The sequence below is a fragment of the Cyrtonyx montezumae genome, unplaced genomic scaffold (assembly GCF_038088225.1).
Source record: "Cyrtonyx montezumae isolate F1298 unplaced genomic scaffold, pur_monq_1.0 scaffold_3, whole genome shotgun sequence".
Lineage (NCBI taxonomy): Eukaryota > Metazoa > Chordata > Aves > Galliformes > Odontophoridae > Cyrtonyx > Cyrtonyx montezumae.
In genome coordinates, this window is record NW_027072034.1 from 54,056,038 (window position 1) to 54,074,645 (window position 18,608).

General features: G+C 41.8%; 1 protein-coding gene across 1 annotated transcript in view; it reads left to right on the plus strand.

The window, feature by feature from the left end:
- Positions 1–18,009, plus strand: part of LOC136051919 (amine oxidase [flavin-containing] A-like) — a 45,942-nt gene extending 27,933 nt beyond the window's left edge. Inside the window, exons 6-15 of the mRNA XM_065741625.1 lie at positions 4,978–5,119; positions 6,858–7,007; positions 8,157–8,316; positions 9,665–9,761; positions 11,296–11,349; positions 12,532–12,589; positions 13,007–13,104; positions 14,475–14,586; positions 16,022–16,084; positions 16,650–18,009. Of these exons, the coding sequence (XP_065597697.1) occupies positions 4,978–5,119; positions 6,858–7,007; positions 8,157–8,316; positions 9,665–9,761; positions 11,296–11,349; positions 12,532–12,589; positions 13,007–13,104; positions 14,475–14,586; positions 16,022–16,084; positions 16,650–16,805 (1,090 nt within the window). The 3' untranslated portion in view covers positions 16,806–18,009. The remainder of the gene's footprint in view (positions 1–4,977; positions 5,120–6,857; positions 7,008–8,156; positions 8,317–9,664; positions 9,762–11,295; positions 11,350–12,531; positions 12,590–13,006; positions 13,105–14,474; positions 14,587–16,021; positions 16,085–16,649) is intronic.
- Positions 18,010–18,608: the final 599 nt, after the last annotated feature.

The window sequence follows — 18,608 nt, forward strand, 5'->3', positions numbered from 1 at the left end:
CATAGCCTTCATTGCCTTGTTCAAAGGCAAGGATGGTAGTATAAGACAGTGACAATGTAGTAAAAAAAAACAAAAAACAAAAACAAAAAAAGAGGTACTATGGACAGTGCACTGAATGCATTAACAGTTCACACTGCTGTAACAGTCTGCAGCCCAGGTAAAGCAAGATAAACATTTATTCCTTTTTATTCTGTACTATGGAGGAAATTAAAATGATGTGTCTTTTTTCTTATGGTGATTAAAGAAATGAGGGGACTGGAAAAATAGGATTGACTCAAAGAGGTATGAAACTTACCAGATGTTTGGCGGAGGTCTGTATAGAGGGGTTGAGAAGAGTTACCATGTGATGTGAAGCCTTGTAGAAGAATTCCTGTGGTTTTCGGTGCAGTTAGTGGTTCAACTTTGGGGAACTGACAGAGAAGATGAGATATAAACATCTAGATAAGCATACATACAGCTCATACTGACATAAAACAATAGCTATTTAAACAAGTCTTTTGAATCCCTTTTGAGAACTTAAGGGTATGCCATCCACAAAGGATAAAAGAAGTAATTGCCAGTCATTTGAGCTGGCTAAGCTTTACCAACATCTGCTTTTATTATTTTAGTGCCTTTGAGTTTTATTCACAGATCAGACAATTACAGAGTAAGAAGGTATGTGAACACAAGAGAAATGTATGGCATTTCACCCAAAGTGCTTGCAGTTTAATCTGAGAGATAGCAGGTGTATATGCAGGCAATGAGAGAGCAGAAGACGTTTGAGATGAGACTGATCTTTGTGTTGGACTGTTGTTAGGTGCTGGATGAGGATGTGTGGATGACAGGGTGGTACACAGTGCTTGTGCTGGCTGGTAGATATGATTAGAGATGGCATAGAATCTTGAGGCTTGGTTTTGCAGACCCATGCATGGGAGAGGCAGCATATGTTCTTTTTACTATGTTTCCACTTAACTCAGCTTGAAGACATACTTTTCTTTGTCTTTAGGAAAAGTGTAAATAACTCCACTTTGTCAGAATGAATAAAAGTCACTGGCAGGCATAGAAATGGAGGCAGAGAAAGGTGAATAGTTTGCCCAGCTTCATGGCAGACTAGGAGCTGAGGAATGGTGTCTTATGGCTGTTGGCTATGTCCTCTCATGCTTAATTATAATGTGTGTCTGCTTTAGCCCTTGGAAGAAAACAAGGTCTTCTTGTTGCCTTTCACATCCCTTTCTGGTTTGTGCCTGAGCTGGGACAGAAGCTCTCTTTTCATTCTGGCTGGTCTCTTGCCACACTTCTCCAGTTCTCTGCCCATTGCAAAGCACTATCCTTCTGCTCCAAGGAGTTGTCCTTGAGTGTTAGCCAGCTCTGTTGGGCTCCTTAGCCCTACAGGGTAGTTTCCCATGGGATCCTGCCAATCGAGTCTTTGAGGAAGCTGAAATCTGACCTTCCAAAGTCCAGGGTTGTAATTCTGCTGTTTGTCTTACTACTCTCAAGGTATTTACAGTTCCATGCTTACTGCAGCCAAGGATGCCTTTCACCTTTGCCTTATCCAACAGGCCTTCTGTGATAGCAGCTCCAAAAGAGCGTCTCCCTAGTTTGTAGGATCAGGGCTCAAGGTGATACACTGCTTAGAAAATGTGCATTTTATGTCTATGAAGGACAACACCATATAAATAGAAAAAGGAACGATGTTTAGTATGGAGTGGTAACAGCTGGAAGCACTCTTTTCTTCCCATCCTGTTCAGTTATTAGGCAGGGATCCTATTCTATTTATTCTAATTCTATATTCTATATCTATTTCTATATTCGATATTCTATATTCTAATAGAATAGATATTCTATCCGTTCTAAAAATCCTGTTCTATTTATTAGGCAGGGAGAAAGATGCTTATGCTAGTTCCTGTATCCCTGCATGTTTTGCTGGCCCTGTGTGCTACTCTTTTCTACTCTCCTGCCTTGCATTCAGTGTTTTTTGTTTGATTGATTGTGTTCTGTTTGCTTTTTCATACTGACTGTGTTTTAGCTCTGTGCCTGCATCTTCCTGACCAAAACTTTCCATTTGAAATTATTTCACTGTGTTAAATCTTACTCTGGCTGTGTGTGATACAGGTTTTGACTTTTTCTTGCTCTCTATTGCATCGTAGTTTTCTTTACAATAAATTTCATGAGCTGTTTCTCTGCAAAGTCGATCCCTTTGAGCCACACTTTCTGTTCCAAGTACACTGGCTTTTCTTCTTGTTTTTACTGTCCCTCTTAGTCATGAAGTCAGTGAAGTATAAGCAAAACTGGGTTTATACTGATCTCTGTGGGAAAGTGCTCCTCTGCAAGACTTTCTACTTTCAGCGGCTTTGTGACAGTGCAGTGTTAATAGATGTGCACAGTGGGAACATGTTGAAAAATGTTTTGTCTTGAAGATCTAAAAGACAGATTTTTTTAAAACATGATTAAGAACTTTACTGCCCTAAATAGATAAGTTCTTTTACAGCATTTTTCTGTATAATGTTAGTCAAGATTGTAACATAAGAACCATTTGTCGCGTGTCACAGGTCAGCATCTAATGATCCTGGAGACTCTCTTCACATTTCTCAGGTTACAGCACTTTGTATATCAGTGCTTTCAGGATTGTTACAGAGGGCTCTTGCATGCAGGGTGTCTTCATATCCTTGCTAATAGACTAGAGGCGACCGGACTTCGTGCCCAGGGAAATTGGGTTATAAAAATTTATAAGTTATGTATTAGATTTCTTTGAGTTACTTACAATATTTAACTCTTGGTTTCACAAAAGCAGCGTGCAGCACAGTTGTGTGGAAGATGGGGAATGTTTTGGCAGTGTGGCTAGTTGAGTCCCTGAGGCCCAATCCAGCCTTGGAAACTATCTGCCTGATGAGCACCCTTTGGAGGAGAAATGCAGAAGAGTTTCACTAATAGTGAAATATTTTTCTCCTGTTGAGAAAAATCTATGTTTTGATGAAAGGAGTGATGACTGGAAAACTAATTAAAGAAATAACTGAGATAAAATCAGTGGGATTTAAAACTGTATGGGTAAATATTTTGGGGGGAAAGGGAAGGAGATCTTGATATAACCATTGAGACCAGTCAGCCTTACCTCCATCTCTGAAAAGATGATGCAACAACTTGTTCTAGATGCCATCTCCAAGCAGTTGGAAGAGAAGAGGGTTATCAGGAGTAGTCAACATGGATTCATCAAGGGCAAATCATTCTTGACCAACCTGGTAGCCTTCTGTGAAGTAATTACTGGCTGGGCAGATGCAAGGAGAGCAGTGGATGCTACGTACCTTGACTTCAGCAAGGTGTTTGACACTGTCTCCCACAACACCCTTGTTAGGAAACTTAGAAAATGTGGGATGAATGAGTGGATGGTGAGGTGGATTGAGAACAGGATGACTGACAGAGGGTAGTCATCAGTGATGCAGAGTCTGGTTGGAGGCCTGCAACTAGTGGTGTTCCTCGGGGTGTTCTGGGTTCGGTCTTGTTCAGCATCTTCATCAACGACCTGGTTGAAGGGATAGAGTCCACCCTCCTTAAGTTTGCTGATGATACAAAGCTGGGAGGAGTGGCTGATACACCTGAAGGCTGTGCTGCCTTTCAACAAGACCCTGACAGACTGTAGAGCTGGGCAGAGAGGAACATGATGAGGTTTGACAAGAGGAAGCATAGAGTCTTGCACCTGAAAAGGAATGACCACGTGCATCAGTACAAGTTAGGAGCTGAACTGCTGAAGAGAAACTGCAGAGAAGGACCTGGAGGTCCTGGTGGGCAGTAGGTTGGTCATGAGCAAGCAGTGTGCCCTTGTGGCCAGTAGGTAGAGGGAGGTGATTGTCCCCTTCTACTCTGCCCTGGTGAGGTCACATTAGACTACAGTGTCCATTTCTGGGCTCCCCAGTTCAGAAAAGACAGGTATCTCCTAGAAGGAGTCCAGCAGAGGACCACAAAGATGATAAAGGGCCTAGAGCATCTCTTGTATGAAGAAAGGCTGAGTAACCTGGGTTGGGAAGCAAATGGATGAGGGCAGACTCTTCTCATAAAATCACAGGGGTTGGAAGGGACCTCCAGAGATCATCGAGTCCAACCCCCCTGCCAAAGCAGGTTCCCTACACCAGGTCACACAGGTAGGGGTCCAGGTGGGTCTTGAATATCTCCAGAGAAGGAGACTCCACAACCCCCCTGTGCAGCTGTGCCAGTGCTCCGTCACCCTCACTGTAAAGAAGTTCTTGCGCACATTCGTGCAGAACCTCCTGTGCTGCAGTTTCTGTCCGTTCCCCCTTGTCCTGTCTCCACACACTGCTGAAAAGAGTCTGGCCTCGCCATTTTGTCCTCCACACCTCAGATATTTATAAACCTGGATCAAGTCCCCTCTCAGTCTTCTTTTCCCAAGGCTAAAGAGACCCAGTTCATTTAGCCTTTCTTCATAGGGGAGATCCTCCAGGCCCTTCACCATCTTTGTGACCCTCCGCTGGACTCTTTCCAAGAGATCCCTGTCTTTTTTATACTGGGGAGCCCATAACTGGACACAGTACTCCAGATGAGGCCTACCTTCTCGGTAGAGTGTAGTGATAGGACAAGGAGTAATGGCCTAAAACGAACATAGGAGGCTCTGTACAAACATGCAGAAGAACTTCTTCGTGTTAAGGGTGACCAAGCTCAGGAACAGGCTGCCCAGAGAGAGTATGAAGTGTCCTTCTATGGAGGTATTTAAGACCTGTCTGGATGTCTTGTGTGAACTATTGTAGAGTACCTGTTTAGCAGGAGGGTTGGACTCTGTGTGATCCCTTGAATCCCTTCCAACTGCCATGAGTTTAATTATGTAATTTAAAAAAAATGTAATTCTGTAATTTTAAAAAAATTAAAAAATAGGGCTCATGCAAACTATTTTTTTTTTTTACTGTGGGATAGCAACCCTTCTCAAAAAATAATGAGAGCTGCCAGCACGTCACATTTGTTAACTACCATTTTCTGCTCCTGTGTTTCATGCAGAGCTGTTAAAGACTTTGCTACCCTCTTTGTGAATGTCAACGTCACGTCTGAGCCTCATGAAGTCTCTGCTCTCTGGTTCCTGTGGTATGTAAAGCAGTGTGGTGGCACAGCCAGGATATTCTCTGTCACCAATGGGGGCCAGGTACAAAATGTCTCATGTTCTTTTGCCCTTGAAACCATGAAGAGCAAGTGGAGTGTTGTACCTGTCAAACTGTGCATACAGTTAATGGAAGGAGGACAAAACACCAAGTTCATGTAGCAATTAGGTCCTCATAGGGCTGAGTAGCCCTCTCAGCTCTGTGCAGTGAGGATTTTTGTTAGTGAGGATTTTTGTTAGCAAGGCTTTGGGGTTAAGTGTGACAATTTAATTCTTCCTTCCTGCATTCAGTTCAGCACAATCCTTCTGTTACACTCTTGTTGTTTATCTGCCAGTTTGTTTTCCATGGGATACTAATCACATTTGAGTGTTTGTCAAGAGTTCAAAGCAAGTGTGGTTCATACTGAAATACCAATTCGTTTATTTTTCGTGAAAGTCTCTAACGACAAGAATTGGAAAAAGGTTGTAAAAGGACCTTCATTCTTGAGACAGCTTACACGGCAACATGTTTTTTGAGTTTCTTGAGGCTGTTTTTCGCCTTGGTCCAGTCAAGCTGCAAAACCTCATGTTTTTCATGTGGTTGTTCTTGATCAAGTTTCAGAAAAGAGAAGAGAGAATCTGTCAAAATAATTGGGATATGGTTCGTTAACACCCTTTGCTAACCTACTTCAGTTAACACTGCCTCAGAAGATATGTGCAGTATTTCAGACTTAAGCTACCAACTGCCGAAGTGGAGAGAGAGCCTCTTTTCTAAGTACTAAAGGTAGGGAAACATAGAAAAAGATTGCCTGGAGAGATGTGAAGTCCCCATCAATGTCTGTCCATTGTGGTGAGAATAGACAACTACATGTTGGGAAGGAAATAAGCAAAGTTAATGCTGCCCTTAAGTAGGAGCTAGAGTCTTCCCGCCCAGGGGCCTCTCAGCTACAGTTGCAGTCCCATGTCAGCAAGTGCTAGATGTTGTGGTAAGAATTAAAACCAAGATAAATCCTAAGACATTCCTAGCTAGACAAGATATGGAGAGAAGGAAAAGAAGACTGAAAATAGTGCTTCCTTTTCCTTGTGCCTGGATCTGTCAAGCTGTTTTAGCTTTTACCTTCCTTTCCTCATCCTGATCAAAATCAGCTGAGCAACACCAGTGAGTATTTCTGACTTAACAGCCAAGACCAATCTTATAAAAATGACCTCCCTGCCAGTACCAGTATCCATGTAAAAATGAGCTGCTTGATATAACAATGGTTACTGGCAGATAAAAGAGTCTCAGTGATTCCACTGCTACTCTGAATGGACATCAAAAAACAAATGTGTTGTAAATTGTGCTGTGTCTTCCTAGGGATGGATACAACTCCTTACATTCCATGCTTATTACCTGATTCAGTTCAAGACCTGCCTTGCTCCTGGGTTTGTGAATGCTTCAGCTGTACAGATTCAAGCTGGTAGCTTTGTCACACTTTAAGTTTATGATAACACAGTGATGGGCAAAATACTAAAAACCTCTTTAAAATTAAGTGATTTGTTTAAAGTAGGTAAATAACCTGTTTTATCTTTGTTCTATTCGCTTCATGAGCCTCCAAGCTGGCTAGTTGAGAAAGCCATTGCAAAAATGCTTGTGATATGAATCTCCACTGAGTTTCAGGCTTAGGAATTAGCTCTTCTGAAAGTCTGCAAATTTGATCTGCAGTTTCTTCAGTATGAACAGAAGTCTTTTTCAGTGTCATTGTGACTAATGATGATGAATTTTTGTTTTGTTTTATTTTCCATTTTTTTTTTTTTTTTTTTTTAGGAGAGGAAGTTTGTTGGAGGTTCTGGTCAGATCTCAGAGAAAATAATGGAGCGCCTCAAAGGCAGAGTTAAACTGGAGAGACCTGTGGTCTGTATTGATCAGACAGGTGATAATGTCATTGTGGAGACTCTAAACCATGAGACATATGAGGTAATTTGATCAGAATAAAAGTGGAGTATGCATTTAGTGGGGGAATACATCTGCTGTAGCTCTTAGCCAGATGTAATCAGGAAGTACCTATTTGTGAGTGTCTATTCCTCAGACTGTACTGACAGACAGACTGTGAAACCTGGTTTATAGATTTATTTATGGCTCAGTCACATCCTGGTGTTTTGCTAATTGGTCATTAGTCTGCCTTGTCTGTCTTGACATTTTCTGGATTATATGATTTTTACATTTTAAACACAGAGATTATTGCAAATGAAGAAAAATAAGGTTTGTGCTTGTATCTAAGCTTGTGGCTTGCAGGAAAAAAAAAAAAAAAAAAAAGATATTTCATGCCCAGTTAGTAAGATTTGAAAGGTCAGCTGGTCACAGATTAGGTATGGCCAGACCTCAGTTCCCTCATGTAGCAAGGTACTGTCAGTGTGATGATGTCATGCAGTGCTGCATGCAGAGCCACGCCTGTGTGTAGTGATTCAGAGCATCCTTCATCACTGATCAGAGACAGAGCTGTGGGAAGGATGGAGGATATCCAGGAAGGCTGAAATCACCCTTGCTGTTGCTTATCTTCAAGTAGTATCCTATGAATGAGTGCAGAAATTATTATTTTCTTAATAGCTTACAATTTAGATAAATGTGGATCCTATTTTCTTTGGGGGGGGGGGGGGGGTAAAAGGCACTTTTAACTATACTTGCTCCATTCCCCATCTTGTCTTCATTAACATTTCATTTCTGGTCCTGTAGTGTTCAGAAAGCTGTCAAGAATCACCTAATCACAAAACACTGTAGTATTTTTCCCTACATTCTTTTTGCCGAATGGCAGAATTCTACTGGTCACCTGGAAATATGTGTATGGAAAAATGAAGTACTGAAGTCAGGTGTGGACAATGGATGAGAGCATCTTTGAAATCATAGAATAGAATCGCAAAACAGTTTGGGTTGGAAGGGACCTCAAAGCCCACCCAGCCCCAACCCATGCTGTGGGCAGGGCTGCCCCCCAGCAGCTCAGGCTGCCCAGGGCCCCATCCAACCTGGCCTTGAGCACTTCTGGGGATGGGGCACTACAGCTTCGCTAGGCAGCCTGTTCCTCACTAAGAGGCAGTGCCTTGTTTCTACTGACTGTGTTTTACTTTTCAGGGCAAGTATGTAATCTCTGCTATCCCTCCTATCCTGACAACAAAGATTCACTTCAAACCAGAACTGCCACCAAACAGAAACCAGTTAATTCAGCGTTTGCCTATGGGATCTGTCATAAAATGCATGATGTACTACAAGGAAGCCTTCTGGAGGAAGAAAGGTAAGTGAAGAAGGTGAAGGACTTGGGAGCCTAGTGCTATGCCACTGTAGAAACTCTGCTGTCTGTCAGGGAATAAATCCAAACAGGGATTAAATGTGCAAAACCCCCAAACTTAGTACGTGGAAAAGCAAAAAGTAAAACTCTTTGGGAAGGAGAGCTATTCTAAGCTTAAGTATCCATTTTGTTCTAAAGCAGACTTCAGACCCAAGCAGGATCCCAAAGCTGTGAGCTGCCAGCTGATGACTGATGGAAGCCAGACTTCACAGCAAACTAAAGCTGAAAGTTGCCAGGCCACCTGGAGCACAATGAAAACAGAAGTCCTGCAGTAGGAAGTCCTTGCTGGGACAAAGTTAGGGTAGCCAGAGAGAATTTAAGCAAATTACATTGAGAGCTTTGGGTGTGAGCAAGGCCTTTCCTTGGTTTTAAGCCTCTGTTCTAGAAACTTGGAATCTCAGAGGAGTGGAAGAAGTAGGGTACCTTTTTGTTCAACTCAAGACATTTTTTCCAAGTACTGCAACATCACACATTTCTCAGCTTTAACTGTTGATAAACGATAAAATCAGTTACCGTAACCAGAACCATTCATATGGACAGATTCATTTCAAAGAACCATGGAGTGGCTTCTGTTGGAAGAGACCTTAAAGATCATCTAATTCCAACCCCCCAGTTATCACTTCCTGTGTAACAATACCAAGAGTTGCACTGGTCAAGAATATTTCTCAATTGAAAGAATATAATTTTGCATGTTTCTGTACATAAACCAGCTATTGGAAAAAAGTAATGCAAGCAGGTTTATACGTTGCCTTCTACACAGGATTTTTTGCATGATCACCTGATACATGTCAGTTGGTACAGAGATGTGATACTTGATTAGACTGACCATTTTTCTCCTGCATTACTGCTACTGGACATCATTCCCAACAGTCTTATAATCAGAATCAATACAGAGTGCAAATTTGTGTCTCCAGTGACCAGATGTAATTACAGTGGGATTTCTTGATGCTCTTGTTTTGACTGAAGTTGCTCATGGGATGAACAATGTAGTTCTTGCTAGATACATTTTTTTTATAGGAAGTCTAAGGGACCTACAACAAGCCACAGAAATTCCTGATAAGCAGTAGTGGAATTTAAATATGACTTTTGTAAGTCTGTGTATGCAATTTCCCAGTCAGGTGGAAAAGAGAAGGAGAAAGGGTTGTAAGAATGCTTCAGACTTGTAGATATTATTGGTGACTGAGGAACTACTGTACAATTCTTTTACTGATAGTTTTCCCTGTAACTGCTGTCAGTAGTGGTGATCATCATCAAGTCTCTCTGACAATCATTTTGCTTTCTTTTCTCCCCTTAGGTTGCTGTGCTTCTCTCTTCATTGATGATGAAGAATGTCCAATTGGAATTACCTTGGATGACACGAAACCTGATGGGTCTTTTCCTGCCATTATGGGGTTGGGAAATTCTAGTCCATGTGTATTTCTTTATGTATAAGGGAGTCAGAGAAGGTGGAAGAGGGAAAATGAGATTCATATCAGCGGTGCCCACTCTCACAGTATTCATAGATGGAAGAATGGAAGACAGTATGTCCTACATCTCCCTTGTGCCTCTATAGTCTATATAAGCTTTTATGTGAAAAAAAAAAAAACCTAAACAAACCTGCTAGAAATATCTCAGTACAGAGACATTTGTGGAAAAGGGGTTGCTGAATTAATCTTTGCTCATTTTAAGTAATAGTGTTTTGCTGCTGAGTAGATTTAGAAATAAATCTTTTACTTACCTAGTTTTGTGAGCTTGTATTCTGCTCATGTTGGACCTTGTATTTAACACCTGGGCCAAAATGAAAATACAGTTGTCCAAGACATCATCATTTGCCTTCCTTTCCCCATCAGAATGAGAAGGAATGAAGGACACTGGCTTCTGGTTAAGTTCAGCAGCAGCTGTTCAGTGAGGAAATCAGCATTCAGAAGAAACTGCCAAGTAGAGGAGCTGTAGTTTGGACAATCAGATGAGAAAATATGCAACAGCATTTATTGGCTTGTAAAATAAGGTTAAGCTAATGTGAACAAACTATCTTTACAAATATTTCCACTGTGATCTGAGGAGAAACTACCCCCCCAAAACAAGCCAATATAAATGTCAGGCAACTAAATGTGAAGTATTTGGCAAGACAGCTTGCCAGTTGCATGGAACTGTACATGTTTATGGGCATATTCAAAGCTTAACAATTTCTGCCCTTGAGAGCATTAAACCTCCTCCACACCTCAGAAGGCAAATGATTTCATGCTTTCTTCTAGTGGACTTCTCCTTGGAACCTAATTCACCCCCTGCGTATCTCCACTGAAGTCAGAGAAACTAATCACCAAATCTGTTTCCCTCAAGCTGAGAGAATATCAGGCCCAGTTCTTACAAGACTGGCCATGGATGAGAGCAGCAGGCTCTTGTCACTGCCAAGCAGCAGGGACAGTGGTATGGCCAGCTGCCTGTAGGGCATTGAAATCACAAGAAAACTTGGTCTCAGACCTTTTGGATAAGAACTAGGTGTAAGAAAGGAGGCGGTACAAGCTGGTTTGTTAAGTGCTGTCATCTCTCTTTCTGCTCAGTTTGAGGATAACTTTGCTGTCCTGAATCAGTGGGGATGAAGAGCTCATTCCAGTGGAGGAGAATGAGGCCGATGCTGGCAGCTTTGGAAACATGCCTGCAATCTGCAGCTTTCTCAGCTGGTAGCTGCCAGGCAGTCCTTTCTGCCTGTCCCTTGGGAATGCTTGCCCTCCGTTCAATTAACTCCATGGGGTATCCCACACAGGCCTGTCACCCCTGTGGCCTGTAATTACTAAGTGATGTCATACAGTGAAAAGCTCTCAAGCCCATTACATACCATTAGAATGCTTGACCTATCTTTTTTTAGAGTCATTTCAAGCAAGAGCTTACAAATCAGCTGGAGTGCTGACACTGTGATATTTATATGCCTTTTTTTTTTTTTTTCAGTTTCATCCTTACCAGAAAGGCTGTTAAACTGGCCAGTCTCAGTAAGGAAGAGAGGTAAGAGTTCAGAAACAGTAAATACTTCAGATATTGAATACTTCTTGGGGAGACTTCAATGCGATCTTCCAGTACTTGGAGTTTACAAGCAGAAGGGGGACTGACTTTTTACACCATCTGGTAGTGATAGGACAAGGGGGGAATAGGTTTAAACTAAAAGAGAGGAGATATAGATGTTGGGGAAATCCTTTCTCCACAGGGCAGTGATGCGCTGGCACAGCTGCCCAGAGAAGCTGTGGTGCTCCATGCCTGAGTGCTCAAGGCCAGGTTGGATGGGGCCCTGTGCAGCCTGAGCTGGTGGGGGCAGCCCTGCCCATGGCAGGGATTGGGGTGGGTGGGCTCTGAGGTCCCTTCCAACCCAAACCATTCTGTGATTCTGTAATATGGTTCTACGATGCTTTTCTCCACAGAATTATATGTGGTTTGTGTGTGCATATATTGCATCAGTGCAACTACTAGTGCTGGGAGCTGGGGTGAAGGTTTAGCTCTTAGGTCTAGACACTAATGCTGATATCATCCAGTTGTGGATATTTCTTAATTTCCACGTCCTGCCTGCTGTTTCATATTTCTCAGACTGCATCCCTACTGAGTAGTGTTTAACTCCTGAGATAAGTAGAGTTCTGGTGTACAAAGTTCTTTTAGATTGTATGACAGAAGTTTTAAACATCCATGTTTACAACAGTGTGGTTTCTTCATTAGTCTCTGAAGTGAAGACAGTATGTTTTAAATGTGATTTTAGTATACATGCAAGTAAAAGAGGAATTCTGCTTAGGAATGCAAGTTGTACTCTCCAGCTCGTATTTTGTTCTTAGCTATAGTAAATCTGTAAGGATTTCAATGATTTATATTACTTCTCTTCTGGTCGTACACCAGTGAACATGAGAATGAATTGGCTCTGCATCCTAGAATAACTGTACCGAGATTTATTTTTTAGAGTTCTTTGCCAAAATCGGCCTTTGCTTTCCATTCCAGGGTCTGCTTTGGATGTCCCATTTATGCATCTGCATTTCAACATGCATACTAAGATAAGAACTTGAAATTAGACTTAAAAGCAAAACAAAACCCAGCTTTCTTTCCAGTAGATTCCAACGTGTACACTTTTTTTTTCTAATAATAAGAGCAATAGCTGAGAGGTTTTTATCAACCCCCTTTTTCTTCCCAAATGCTTTTACTTTCATATAGGAAGAAGAAAATCTGTGAGTCATATGCCAAGGCAATGGAGATGGAAGAGGCTTTACATGTAAGAAATTAATGTCTGTTTTCACCTCTGTTGTACGGTAGTGTTGCTATTTGGTTCTAGAGGATGAAGTCTGAATTCCTAGTACCCCAAATTCTATGTTGTGCCATACAATGCACAATGCCAAGGGGAAGGCAGCAGCATCTAGTACAGGATGAAAAGACCTGGCAGTTCTCATTCTTTGCACAAATGAGGAGGCGTGTGGTTTAATTTGCCCTATCATTTTTTCATGGGAGGCTACTGCTTTGCTAAAGGTGCAAATGTTTGTTGTGTATGCATGGACAGCATTAATTAAATGATACAACATGGCATCATTAACCTGTTCTTTTCCCCTCTTTCAAGGAAACTTGTTTTTATTTTATTTTTATTTCCAGTTTCTTTGCCACTGTTTCACTGTCTAATGTCTGCTAATACTTACAGCCAGTGCATTATGAAGAGAAGAACTGGACTATGGAGCAGTATTCAGGGGGCTGTTATACAGCCTACTTCCCTCCTGGCATAATGTATTCATATGGAAGGTAAAACAGAACTCTTTTGTAGCTCATGTACAATGATCTATTTTATGCAAAAAGCTTAGGGTATACTTAGCACACTAGGGGAGCTCCAACCCTCTTTGCACTCCCCTGCATGCCAGCTAATGAGTCTTGCTTTTGACTTTTAATAAGAGCAGAGTTTCTCTTATGATTTTTCAAGGAAACAAAGCACAGTCACGAAAAGACCTGCTTGAGCTATAAAACCTTTCCAAAGTAGTCTAGTTAGAGTATCAGCCTCTGTGCATTGTTTACCTATTTGCATTATAAATTTTAATGCTTTCTAAGGGCTCGAGGACACAAGGCCTCCTCCTTAGACAGAGTAGAAGTCTCCACTGACCGTGCAGATGGAGCATTAAGTTCTAGCAGAGCCTATTGAGTTGCATCACCAGGGTAAGACACAAAACCCTTACAGGAAAACTCATTCTTCCCACTCAGCAGAGCCTGCAGTACCTTCCCCACACAGAACTGCTATATTCCTAAAGGCTCATGATAGATAACAGTGATTAGCATTTGGTGTATCACTGAAAAGCTTATGGAAAGCACAGTTCAGCACCTATTAAAAACAACCAGGCAAATCACAGATCACTTGACAAACACCAAACAGCAGTGTGAGCTCTTTAGCATGTTTTCCTCAAACTGACTGTCCATTGTTGAGCTACGCCCAACCTCTGTCCAAGACATGAGTGGGAAGGAGTCGTCCCATGCACAGTCTCTTCTGTAGCAATTTATCTGAACACTTTGTGTTCAGATGCAGTTGTGGGTGATGTCTCTTATCCACAGTTGGATGGGAAAGGAAATTCATTCCCTCTGTCTGGGTTCAGTGAGATGCTTGTGCAGCTGTGTATGGCTGATGAGCTGGCTTATGACTCCGTTCAGGGTCAACTCCCTGCAGGCAGAGGCCTTCAGCTGCCAGCCTCTTTTGGCAAGCAACCAGGCAGTTCAACCCACAAAGAGTAGCTGATACTGGTGACCCACCACAGCAAAAGCATAATTCACACCCTGTTGTAATAGCAGGATAACAATGAAGCTGTCTTGCACCTGCCAGCTGCACTACATTCTGGGAGGCCATTAGGATTATTTCTTATCCTAGCACTAAAATAAGGCTGATATTATTTTGCACAGAAGCTGGGCACACTGATTTATGCATTGTTTTTTCTCTTGGCTCTTGAGTGTTGTTTACAGAAACAAGTTGGTGGTCCTGCAGGGACAGTTTATTTCACCATGCCTTCCAGCCCTGCTCTGCAGGAATGATGGAGAAACAAAGTCAAATGCCTCATCAAAGCCAACAAATTGCTTTTAGAAGGATCATCGACTTCTTATGACTTGTCATCTGACATTCTCCATTTGTTTTGAAGGATCATTCGCCAGCCCATTGACAGAATCTACTTTGCTGGCACAGAGACGGCTACCCAATGGAGCGGGTACATGGAGGGGGCTGTACAGGCAGGAGAGAGAGCAGCCAGAGAGGTACGGCTGCTCATTTGCTTTGGTCACCTCTTTTAAAAGGCTTAATAGGGTTAAGTACAGCTTGGAGAGGTCTGGTTTGGTGCCTTACATGTGATTGTGCTGAGGTTGGTGGAGAAGAATCAAATAATTCTGGAAAAGAAAATGAAACAAAGGCTTTTAAAATTAAAAAGCCAAAAGAACAGTTTTTGAACTTTGTTATTGAGTCAAGTGCAGACAGAGTCTTGCAACAATCTGAACATTACACAGCATGCTGCCACACAAGAGGTTTAAACTGTAGCTCATGCTGTATACCCCATACCTACAGAAACAAGCCCTCCAACCTGTTACAGCTCTTATATATAGCAGCACACTTTCTGTCAAATTAATTCTGGTATGTTTTCAAGCAATTTCAATCATCAGAAATGCTTGCAGTTATTTCCTATGAAGCAGTCTGGAAATCTGAGCATTTTTCTGATTTTTTTTTTTAATTAATCTCTTCTTTTTCTTTCACCAGAGAGATAAGTGAGTGTGGTTGTATGAATCCATAATGGATGGCTCTGATAATGTTTAAATCTCCTCAGAATTACACACATTGGGCTGGGTTCCCAGTCAGTAAAATCTCTTCAACTGTCTGGAAAGTGGGGAAAAACACACATTAAAGGATATATATTACAGTTACAACTGCTATATGGCAGAGCCACAGTTCTGTTAAATAATGGAAAATCAACCCCTTGCTTCCCTTTGACAGTGTCATATTCACCTTATAATCTTCATTATGTGCTCATTTCTCTTCTCCATGCCTGAGCAGCTGTTATAACAACAGTTAGCTTTCTCTTCTGGAGGCATTCATTTGCCCCCAAGAACCTCCGTGATTGTTAAAATCAATTTGTTTAAAAAATAAAAATAAAAAAAAATCCTTGATGAACTTTGTACTATGAGTGTAGCCAGGATGTAACTTCATAGTAGCACACTTTGAAAGCCCCAGACTTGAATCTTTCTTCTTTCTCATTTGTGATTCAAGAAGCATCATTCCCAACAGGCTCTGTGTCCCAAGTGCATGGCACTGTGCTATTTCTCAGCCTGCCATGTGAGAAAGCACTTTTTTGTTTTTCTTTTCCTGAGTACAAGTAAAACAACATCTGGTAAAACTACAGGTTTTTTGGATTGGCCTACTTTTTACAGATGGGGTGAAAGACTCAGTGGAACTGTCCTTTTATCCCTAAAACCCTGGTAGGTATATAACCATTTGATGACACAAACTATCAAAACTGCCTCCTTCTCCCACTTCTGATATAAATGGAGAAATCACTATACACTTTCTGGTTCAGTGCTTTGGTCACAATTTTGCCTTTTATCAATGTCATCTTGCTCTGACTCGCTCTGTTTTCTCAAAGCAGAAAGTAGTTGGTGTTGCTTTTCATTTTTCTCATGTGGTACAAATATTTATCTTTTCTAGATATTATATCATATGGGGAAGATCCCCAAGAATGAAATTTGGATGCCAGAGCCAGAGTCAAAGGTAAGCCTGACTTTCTTTTTGTAACCAGAGGATTGAGTCCCTTGATCAGTCTGCAGGCTCTCTGATGGTGGCTCCTTTGCTAGGTTTTAATTACTTTCACATGCTGATGGTATCTATTTGTTCAACTTGTCCAAGGAATTTCATTATCTCTGTGTAAGGAGTAGGCAAACAAGACCCCTAGGTAGCTCTGCTTTCACTGTCCTGTGGCCTTACAGTTCAATGGAAGACATGTTTCAGAACCCTGACCAACCTTCCCCGCCTCATCTGGTCCTCAGGAAAATCTTATCACATCCCTTGCCTAGTGGGAGGCATCCCTGTGCAAGGATGGCATGCAAATTTGTGAAGCTTTCCATATTATTTTTCTCGTGGAGGATCCCTGAAGGACCCCTCAAGGAAAGGGTAGATGTGGCACTGAGTGATGTGATTTAATGGTATGGTAGTGATGGGTCAATGGTAGAACTTCATTATTGGAGGGGTTTTTCCAACCTTAATGATTTATGATTTACTGTGTCCCCTTGCACAGCAAGGGAGAGCCTGTGGTCATACAAATTTCTCTCTCTTCCAGGATGTCCCATCCCGGCCATTCACCACCACCTTCTGGGAGAGGAACCTGCCATCTGCACCAGGACTGCTCTGTCTACTTGGATCTACTGTGTTTTTCACCTCTGTGACTGCTGCAGTGCTGTTTGCCTGTAAAAAGGGACTAATGATTCGAAACTAGTTTTAACTAAATGTCCAGCCAAATCTGCTTACTTTCTCTTCTCCCCTTTTATGAGATGAGGGTTATTTTTGGAGAGAAGCGACATGGACAATTGGAAAGGGCAAAATGTGTTCTTGTGATTTTCTTTTTAGTATCAGAATTAATGCATTAAATCTACTGCAATGGCTACCAGCAAAACTAAACTAAATCAACTGTGGGAGTATTTTTGAAATTTGCCTTTTCCTTCTCCATTTGTTTTGATTGGATTTGTTTATATCAATGTTGTACTCCTAATATAGGGAAGGCAAAGGAAAGTCTTTCCCAGAAAGCCAAGAGCTCTTGGAATATGCATTCATTTCCACTTGCTACTTTATTTTTTATCACATGAGCTAATAAGTACCCTTACATATTCACCTCAGTTAGTGGCTCAGAATATTGGTGGTTTCTTCTGTAGCAACCCTGCTGCACACCAGAGATCAGCATGCCAATCAGGCACAGAATTGCTAAATTAATTTGCAAAGGCATTTGATTAATTATTAATCATCACAACGTGAAACTTTACTATCAGCTGTGTGAAAGGAGATAATTAGCATGAAGTAGATGGTTAAAGAGCAAGAATGGAAGCTCATGCGGACTTAGTTCTGCCCACAGTTGAGGCAGTAGCAATCTTGTGTGGCTACAGATGCCATGTTGGGCAGTGGACTCATGCTGTGCAACTCTTTCACAAAGCAGCTCTTGGCTGCTTCCTGGCCCAAGTGCAATCGAACCAGCCTGTCTGTTGCCTGTTAATGTGAAGTGAATTAGAAAGGCTGAAGCCACTCTGACTTGCAGCACGTGCTTGCTGTTATGTTCAGAATGTCAGCAGTTTACTGGCTCCCTGTCAATTTGCTGTCCCTCATTTTGCTTGTAATCTGTACTGCCTTCCTACAATGAGGAGAAATATATTTGGGGCTTGAATTACTGCCTTGTAAATTACAGTAATTGGATGCATCTGCCTGTTCCGCTCTTATTATGTACACGACACACTTAAAATAATCACTTCAGTGTTAACTGAAATCTGGAATATATGTTTCACAACGTACCATCGTTATGCAGTCTTTTTGCCGTGAAATGTGAGCACTGTATGTGTCCACAAACACCACTGTCATTCAACATCAGTGAAATGTGCCTTTCTATAGTCCTGAAACCTTGATAAGAGGATCTCTTCTATAAACTTTTCTTCATATTCTTTCTCTCAAGTCTTTTTCTTCTGGGGGCGGAGGTAAGAGTTGGGGCAAAAGCTTTGCAGACCCCTGTTTACATGGGTTGATAGTGATAGGACAAGGGGGTCTGGTTTTTAACTAACACAGGGGAGATTTATGTTGAATGTTAGGAGGAAGTTTTTCACTCAAAGAGTGGTGACGCACTGGAACAGGTTGCCCAGAGAGGTTGTGGATGCCCCATTTCTGGAATGGAAGCATTCAAGGCAAGGCTGGATGTGGCTTTGGGCAGCCTGCTCTAGTGGTTGGTGACCCTGCCCACAGCATGGGGGCTTGAAACTAGATGATCTTTGAGCTCCTTTTCAACCCAGGCCGTTCTCTGATTAGCTATGATTGATTGACCCCATAATTTAATGCGGACCAGTCTCAGCCCAGGTGCTGGTTGTCTCAACAGAAGCTCCTTGCAGAGGGGAAGGGTTGCTCTGGTGGCTCCTTATCATCATGCCCCTTTCAGATGAGAGCAGATGTTCTTGGTGACAGTGTTGAACACAACACCCATTCTAAAATATTCACCCATGACTACATTAATGGCAGTTAGAGCCAATTGCTTTGTTGCTTACTCAAA